This window comes from Ciconia boyciana, chromosome 5, assembly GCF_034638445.1.
Source record: "Ciconia boyciana chromosome 5, ASM3463844v1, whole genome shotgun sequence".
NCBI lineage: Eukaryota > Metazoa > Chordata > Aves > Ciconiiformes > Ciconiidae > Ciconia > Ciconia boyciana.
Genome location: NC_132938.1, coordinates 59668843 through 59677987, shown reverse-complemented (window position 1 = coordinate 59677987; position 9145 = coordinate 59668843). Strand labels below are relative to the sequence as shown.

The following is a 9145-nucleotide window of genomic DNA, read 5'->3' as shown; positions in this document are numbered from 1 at the left end:
TTACTAGATTTAAACTGTTGATTAGAAAAGTTTGACTCCAAACTAAAGAGATTTTCAGCTGACTGAATAAAAAGCCCTGAAAAACGTGACTCCACAAAGCTTTTTACATGTCATACTTCAGGCAGTAGCTATGCTTTTTTTAGATGACAATGCTGTTTCTTGCCAAGACAATGCTTTGCAGAACTGCAAATAACTTTGCACCAGTATGTATGTGACTATCCGGCATTGCTTCAGGCAAACTTCGTGTCAGTGCTAGAGAGAACCCTTTCTGTTCTACAACAGCCAGTGATGCAGACATACATTAAAATATCCCAATTATTTTCTGCACGTCAAATTTATCTGTCAAAGTAACATAGCAAATCTATGAACTATATCAAACCATCCTATCCCAGCAACTACAGAAAGCACAAGGAGAAAAAACATCCCTCCAAGAAGGAATGTAGAGGCACTAAAGCCACTCTCAATGGGTAACAATTTAAGCTTTACAATACACCTCCATCTATTACCCTCTGTTTAGCAAGGATTTAGATCCCACATAGAAAAAATATAAAACCGGAATTTTAGTGTGGCAAGGACAAAAGGCTCAAGGTCTTCTAAATACCTTTAAGCAATCTGATCCTAGTGATTTCCCAGCTGTGATTTTCAAAATCAGCTGAAAGTCAGACCCTATGTATGGGTCAAATATTGCAGTGGCTAATACATTCACTTGCAACCACATTTTGAAAATGGGACTTGGTCGTTGAATGCTCTGTCTCTGCCAAGTGAGCACATGCAGCCACTGTCAAGTGGGCAAGGAGGCAGGTAGGTGACACTACTACTGCTGTGTCCTGGGCGGGGTGCACTGAAGCCTACTTTCTTCCTGAGCTTCAGAGGAATACTGCAGGACAGCAACCCCCTTTGCACTGCTGGAGCAGGTGGCAGGTGAGTTCTTTAGGTGGCCCAGCCATTTGCCCCAAAGGCTGCCAGTAAGGGGAAATCCAGGGAACACCAGGCTTGTCATCGAGAGCCTACACTGCCACTAACACCTTCCCCCCACCCCCCTCACTTCAGACTGCACTGTGACTTTTTTTCCCCAGACACTACAGCTATTTGAAGCTTCCCATTTCTGCCAACATACCTATTTCTGTCAGGGTGCTGGTGAGCCCACCTTTCCTATTCTCTGCAGAAAAAGCCTAGGATATCTGTAAGCACATACATAAAACTCGAACATTTCACTTACTAGCATCAGGAGCACAGTGACAGAATCACAGATAGCATTTGAATAAAAAGTTCAAGACAGAGAGGAAGGTGTCACATAAAACTAGAGAACCTGTATTTTAGTTAATTGCAGCATTACACTGCAGATAAGACATGTCTTAAAAAAATTAAGACACTGAATTTTGTGTTACAGTTAGCAGAACTGTATTACAGAAACACCTGTATATTACAGAAACATCTATTACAGTCAGCGACTACTTGCATTAGGAGGGCAGGGTCATGCCATGGCATAGAGAAGACAAGGCAGAACAGTGACTGGATGGGCCTTGCCAAACATGACCCTTCCCCAGATTGGGAAGAAAAAAAAAAAAAAAAAAAAAAGGCATCACCACATGGCAGACATGTCCAGGCACTCATATGGCAGCTCATTTCACACCCAATCACTACGGACGTTCTTCCATCAGCATCTGAACGTCCTACAACCTCCACAAAGATCTAAGATTATAAATTTTCTCTGAGTATTTGTGATAATCCCATACAACATTGTTTGTATGCGTAGGGCATGCTGTAATGCTCCTCATGCATTTCTCAACTGGGACTGCAATCTAGTTCCCTATAATCAAGAGGCCGATTTTCCCTCTAGAGCTGCAATGGGTATTGTTCTTTAACCCCTCCGCACATACATAAAAGTCTTTGCTTTGGCCTTGCAACGGCTTCAGGCTGACTCACTGCTCCATCTGCTGTGAGATTCAAAGCATATGCTTCTTGTCCTAGGCTGCAAGATGGTACTTCCTGCAATTGAAACATCAGCTGTCACATCATGCAATTCAAAGGTGATGGCAGTACCGTCTTCTGATATCCTGGGAAAAAGTGTGTCCCTAAAGCACGCATTGAGAATAGCAAAGCAGAGCATGAATTTGGGTGTAAGAGTGAGGACTGTGTTATGTTAGTCTTCCAAACCCAGAAGAATAAGGAATGATCCAAGTTAGCTACCCACAACTAGCTACTGAAGCATCAGTGAAGAAAAACAGCACAGCAGAGGATGCAATTACAAATATGACAAAAGTAATGACAATTCCAGATTCACTGTAGGTTGGTATTGTTCAACTGCAATGTGGTATGCCAGAGATGCAACGACTTGCATAGGATTTTGTCTAGATAAAGGGCAATTCTACAATGCCTCAAGTCAGAGCGCTTAAGTCACTTAGGCCTAGCAATACACAGCAACAAAAGTCTAAACATTTTCAGAGGTCTGGATTTCTGGAGTCTGTAGCAATACCAGGAAAATAATCAGTATCTCTCAATTCTTGATTGTGCTGCGGTTGAACAGCAGACTCAGTTTCTTCTCACAAAAGCAGATCTAGCAGAAATTCCAATGTTTTGTGGTTGTTTTTTTTTAAGCTGAAGAACATTTTTATCTATTGCCCTATGCAGCATCTGTTCAGACTTAAATGAATTCTTGAACATTTGTTTTGCTACCTTGTTTCAAGTTTTGTTCCAGAGATTATTCAAACTAACAGTCACCTTTGTTAAAATGACCAGTAACTGTCCAATCCTGGTGCTGACAAATTACCTGGTTTTTTTCATTAAGCTGACAGCTAATATAACTCATTTGCCTGTCACTGCATTCATTATTTAAAAAGTATAGCAGTACGATCAATTCTGAAATGTACTACTTTCCACATTGAACAAGATGTTCAAAATACTTTCATGTACATTATTCTACAGATCTCTTCTTAAAAGTGCTTGGTATGAGAGTTTGTGAACAGACTCCTGGCTCTGGATTAAATCCAGGGAGATTCTACTTTTCTATTCTTATTTTATTTCCAAAGTTAAAGAGTAGAGAAGCACCCTGTTCTCCTCCATCCTTAAGAAGAGACAGTTACTAGCTTTTCAACAATCCTCATAATGCATTCAATTAAAGAGACCAAATCTGCACAAGTCTGTTCATGCCTGTTTTAAGCAATACTTAACGAAAAGCACTGTGTACAGAGGAGCCCTATGATGGGCTATCTAACCTTAGCCCTACCCAAGCTCAGAGCATCACAGAGTGTGGTGCTAGGACATCAAAACCTCAAGAGAAACAGGCTAAGGGGAAGGTGGGGGCAGTTAAAAACCCTTAGCAATTTTAGTATCAGTGTAATTTGATACAACTACGTAACTTAAGAATAGTATTAACCTTGTCTTATTCATTAGATAGCAGCTTCTAAGAAGAACACGTCTCAATGCCTTTGGTTTTCACTGAGATTTATACAGAAAAATCCACAAAATATCCTTTGCTATCTTCCTTTCCTTTTAATACATTATTATGTATCAAAAAATTCTATCAACACAAAATTTTGAAGTTTAGTTTGTAAAAAGAGGTTCACAAAGGTTGTTTAAATGGCATGTCCACTTTAGAGCAACCCAGAAGATTCAATATAAAAAGAGGATGAGATCTAGGCATCAGTCACACACAGTAAAAGGCTGATACTGACGAATGTGCATGTAGTGAACATGAGGGTTTTTTAAAAAAAAAAACATTTCAATTGATTGTTTACGCCAAACTCCAACATGAAGTCAAGCATTGACTATGTCACTTGTCACAAACAAACAGTGTAAGAACAACATTGAATCCTGGCTTAGTTAAAAAAGTTCAAGTACATTCTAAGCAGTCTTCAGTTCTTCACGTGGGGCTACACTCATGTGTCGATCAACAGTCATTAAGTGTAAAAACAATCGCCATTTCACAGCTTCAAGTTCTTTATAAAAAGTACTTTTTCAGGGTCCTTTACAAAAATTTTTCCTGTTCTTCACTTCTGCAGCTGATACAGTAAGACAGCGGGGAGATACTTGTGGCTCTGTTTTTAATATCCTCTTCCTATTTTAAGAGGGAAGAAAAATACACCAAACAATTCACATCTTAGATGCATTTAAAGCAAATAAATTATATACATAACACTAAATGAGTCGATAGAATAAAATAATTTATCATTATCTGTTCTCACAGTCCTTTTTGAATGCAAAAAACTAGCATGGTCTTACACAAGCATCAAAAAATGCAGAATACTGTGTTTCAGTTTAAGGTAGTTACTGTGACGCACAGAAACATTTTGCATAAAACTATAAACATCTATAAGAGATTAAAGAATACAACATTCTGTTTAATATTTAAAAGCTTTAGAAATCAGGAGCCATTCTTATTACTGAAATGCAAAAACCACACACTCACCCCGAAAGCCTCCTCCACCACCTCTTCCTCCTCCACCTCTTCCTCCTCTGAATCCTCCTCCTCTTCCTCCTCCTCTTCCTCCACCTCTTCCTCCTCCAAATCCTCCTAAACATAGGAAAGAAATTACACTTTGAGGAGCGTATAAATTCTTTGCTATGCATAACAACTTATTTCATTGACAGCTTCTGAAAGGAAAAGAACAACAACAAAAAAAACCAGAAACTCAATTGCTGGACAGTTACTATGTCATTTAATAGTACCTTGTCTCTTCTAGGGACCATCTGCAGCATTTTAGGTATTGTTTAATATCTGATATACAATGTCTGAAATACTAAAGACACTAACAAAACTCCAAGATAAACTTATTTCATGAGAGCAAAAAATTAATTATCAATTAATTACAAGTCAACAGAACATTAAAACAAACAAAACAAAAAAACTTTGAAACAATTGTGCCTTGCTGCAAAGGGGCAGGGTAGGGAAAAAGAGTCAAGAAACTGCGATGTAAGAAAAAATTAACTTCAGGTTTAATTGAGGAGTTGTGGTTTAGTCCCAGTCAGCAATCACACAGCCGCCGCTCCCGCCCACCGACCCCCCACCCCGGCGGGACAGGGGAGAGAATTGGAAGACCAAAAGCAAGAAAACCCATGGGCTGAGACAAGAACAGTCCGACAATTGGAACAAAAAATAACAACAACAACAACAAATTGCAATGAGAAGGAAAACAACAAGGGAGCGAGAGAGGAATAAAAACCGGGGGGGGGGGGACGGGGGGGGACACACACACAACAGTGACCCAACTGCCCCCCAACCCGCCGACCAATGCCCAGCCAGTCCCCAAGCAATGATCGCCACCCCCCGGCCAACTCCCCCCAGTTTACACACTGAGCATGACATCATATGGTATGGAACAGCCCTTTGGTCAGTTTGGATCAACCATCCTGGCTGTTCCCCCCCCCCGCCAGCCTCCTGTATACCTGGCAGAGCATGGGAAGCTGAAAAGTCCACAACCAGTGCAACCACTACTCAGCAACATCCAAAACATCAGCCTGCCATCACTACTATTCTCATACTAAAATCCAAAATACAGCACTACACCAGCACCAGGAAGAAAATCAACTCTACCCCAGCCGAAACCAGGACAGGAGTACATCACAGACAATGTTCAAAAAGCAAAGAAGGATGAGATCTACCAGGTCATTCACCCCTCTCTCAAACACTGCATTTCAAGTATTTTGTCCAAACTAGATTTTTAGAACATACTAAAAATACAGCTTTCACTGGCAGTTTCGAGTGTGTATATCTATAGCCTTTTACCACAAGTTTGCTTAATAAGTCACGCTTTCTGTCTTTGTTATAAATCAGCATAGTCTCCTCCCTATGCTTTGGGGCTATTATTTAGCTAGCTACAGAAGCCTAGGTCCTGCCACTGGAAAGATATCACTGCATCTTGCATTGAGTCAAACAGAAATATGCGTAACATTTTTCTTTGCAATACAACTGTTGATATTCAAGTACTCCACTGCAGCTTTACAAAAAAAACCTCCCAAAAACACACACAAAAAAAAAAAACCAACCCAAAACCAAACAACCCACCCCACATCAAAAAAAACCAACACTCTGCAGCTTCCGTTCTTGGGATCTTACCTCTACCACCGCCTCTTCCTCCTCCACGTCCACCACCACGTCCTCCTCTACCACCTCCTCTGGTAGCACCTTTTTCTCCAGGTGGCCTCGGCAAAAATCTCTGAAGGGGTAGCAGCTTTGCTGGATCAATGTAAAACTGTAGGAACAGAGTTCCATTAGGCTTCGAAAATACCAAGGCTAAAGGAGCACATTAATATCTCTCTCTACAAATACCCACAATTTGGTCTTAAGCTTTTATGTCAAATTGTCCTCTGCAAATAGCCAAATAAAGCAAGCAAGCAATAAATCAGTGTTATAAAGTTATTAAAATATAGATATTTGCACGGGTTTCATTTGTTACTTTTTTTTGTGGGGTGGGGAGAAGGAAGAACATGGCAGACACAAAAGTGAAAAGGAAGAGGAAATGAATACTTATGTTTACAAAGGACAACTAGCTTTTAAAGTTAACAAAAACTTAATAAAGCTTTTGTTATCTGATGACAATAGAGTAGATTTATCTAACTGATGACATACAGTAGAATTCTGTTATTGAGATTGGCTAACCTTTTGCATTTTTTTAAATGAAGAGGCTTTCATGTTCTCAGACAGTTTCACTGAAAAATACTGTTAGTTTCTTTAAGGAACATAGCAGGAATAAAACATTAGAAATTGTGATTTTTATTATTATATGAAAGACACATTCAGACATTTTCTAAATTAGCATCTTATAAATGAAGCTAAACATCAGCACCGCAAATGAAAAATTACAACTAAAAGATCAGGAGAAACTATTTCCAATTTTTTTCAGGGTTTTTTCATAGTTACAAATACGGTACTTTGTAGTAAAATAATTTTCTCCTTCCATGTATTAAGGCATAAGGAAGAACACACCAGTGGAAAGAGTACATAAAAACATAATTGTAAAGAAACAGATCTGTATAGCAAGTGATGACCCCTTTAGCCCCAGGGTGACCTCAAGGCTTATCTGGAACAATTTACATGCTGCAGGGGCTCTGCTAGTGCTGCTGTGAACTGGCTGTGGAAAGGTAAGAGCCAGCAGGGACTGCTGGACCAACTACATGCCCAGGCTCACCCTACAGTGAAGTGGTAGACACTCTCTGTAATTCCATACGCAGCCTTGTACGAATCCTTTGGCTCTCCAGTATGCAAGGACTTTGGTACGCGGTTCCTAAGATCAAAAAGAGCTGCTGGCCAACTCTGCTTAATTAAAACTCAAGATTAAATGGGGAAACAAGGAGCTGCAAAAGCCAGTAACATATTTTCTTAATATGTTATTGTAGGAAGAAAACAAGTTTCCGAAATTCAAATAATTCTGATACAAAAAGTAAATCCGCCAGTTAATACATTCAGAGCGCGAGAGTGACTTAAACCTGCACCTTTTACTTCACATTTAACGTGGGAGAGAAAAATGCATGCAGCTAGTTACTGATGCTCAACCAACCAACACAGGCTAAGTCTTACTGGCATGTTACAGGGTTACTCCCCCAGTTCTCTCGCTTTTGTCATGGATTCTGTCAATCTGGCAGTGACAACAGAATGGACCCAGTGCCTCTGTCTCAACAAGCTTGCTTTACAAGAGGATGTCCTAGCACAGCCCCACTTTTATTGGCAGTTTACGTAATAAGCTGGACATGAGCAATAGGACATCCTAGCATAAACTCACCTTTATAATTAAGTAATAAGCTGGAGCTCAAGCAAGGTCCCCTAATGCATTAAAAAAAACCCACTCCCTTGATCCAACTCTGCTATAGGTGAGTAACCTATAGCAGAAAATTGGGTCAGGTAGCTAGAAAAAGTAACATCTCGAACCACCATGGATCCAAAAGACATCTGCCAGTACTGGTACTGACTGAAAACCTCTGCCTGACATAAGGTACTCTGTCATATTGAAAAAGCTTTAAGATAGGCACTTCATGTGAATGAGGCACCTACTGACACGAACAGTTGCAGCTAGACTTGTGACTGTTCACATCTAACTGGTAGCCAAGCCTTGAGCTATTTTAAAATCCTAGAAAAAGTCCATTTAATAATCAATCAGCCTTTAAAAAACAAATATTGTTCATCACACATTTTTTTGAAGGATACAAAATCTCTCAACTGTCCGAAGATTTCATCCACTTTGCCAATCTGTTCCTTATTATCCAAGTACACTGGGGCATTGAAATAAGGCACCTTGTTTTCTTCTGTTTTACATTTACAAACAATGTCATCTTCACACGGATGCATGAACTCTCCCAATACTGAAATAAAGAACAAACAAGCTAAAGATCTGGAGCAGTCATTCTAAATTAAATAAATATAATCTCTTCACATAACTTACAAACTACCCTTTCTGGAGGCCCCTGGTCATATCCGCCTCTGTTGAAGCCTCCTCTTCCACCTCCTCGTCCAAAGCCACCTCGTCCACCACGATTAAAGCCACCTCTGTCACCGCCACCTCCTCCACGATTGAAGCCACCTCCTCTTCCTCCTCCACCTCCTCTTCCACGAAAAGACATTCTCTACTACTTCCTAAATTGTGGACAAAAATGAGTTCAGATGTAAAAAATACTTCACGTTTGATTTGCTGTACAAATTACAGTCTCCTGACAGCCTTGTTTGTAAATTTAATGGTTAGCCGTTTCAGTCCTCACTAAAAACATGCAGCCACATGAAAAATCCAGTTTACACCTAAGATGTCATCCACTGCAATGCCTACCTGCAAAAAGTGACTAGCAGCGGCGGCATGTTTTCCACTCACATGTATGAGGGCTGAACGCGACAGCCTCCAGCCCCAGGAGAAGACTGTGCAGCCCTCCGGCGCCAGCCCCGCGAAGGAGCGGCACAAAGCGAGAACACACTCGGCGCACATCCACAGCGCCTTTTCCAGGCACTTCACGGGGCCCACGGGGCACCGCCTGCAGCCTGGGTATGGGGATCCCCGCGAAGGGCGCCCTCCCCCGCGCCCCCGGACCTCGGCCCGGCCCTCCCTCAGGGCTGCCACCGGCCTGGAGGGCTGCGGGGCAGGAGGGGCGGCAGCCCCGCCCGCAGCGCGCACCAGGCGCTGAGGAACGACCAACGGCCGCTAACGGCTCTGCGCCCCCTCCCACC

At 41.4% G+C, this 9145-nt stretch overlaps 1 protein-coding gene across 4 annotated transcripts in view; it reads right to left on the bottom strand.

Moving 5' to 3' along the window:
- Window positions 1-1584: 1584 nt before the first annotated feature.
- GAR1 (GAR1 ribonucleoprotein) overlaps window positions 1585-9145 on the bottom strand; it is a 27893-nt gene continuing 20332 nt past the window's right edge. For 2 of the 4 annotated variants that reach the window (XM_072863042.1, XM_072863041.1), the window contains exons 4-9: window positions 8376-8566; window positions 8141-8295; window positions 6599-6658; window positions 6056-6191; window positions 4409-4513; window positions 1585-4057 (exon numbers count right to left, since the gene is read on the bottom strand). In XM_072863042.1, coding sequence (XP_072719143.1) covers window positions 4044-4057; window positions 4409-4513; window positions 6056-6191; window positions 6599-6658; window positions 8141-8295; window positions 8376-8553 — 648 coding nt within the window. In that variant the 5' untranslated portion in view covers window positions 8554-8566 and the 3' untranslated portion in view covers window positions 1585-4043. Of the gene's footprint in view, window positions 4058-4408; window positions 4514-6055; window positions 6192-6598; window positions 6659-8140; window positions 8296-8375; window positions 8567-8753; window positions 9038-9145 lie in introns of those variants that run through there. The other 2 variants (XM_072863043.1, XM_072863039.1) reach the window with 2 other exon arrangements.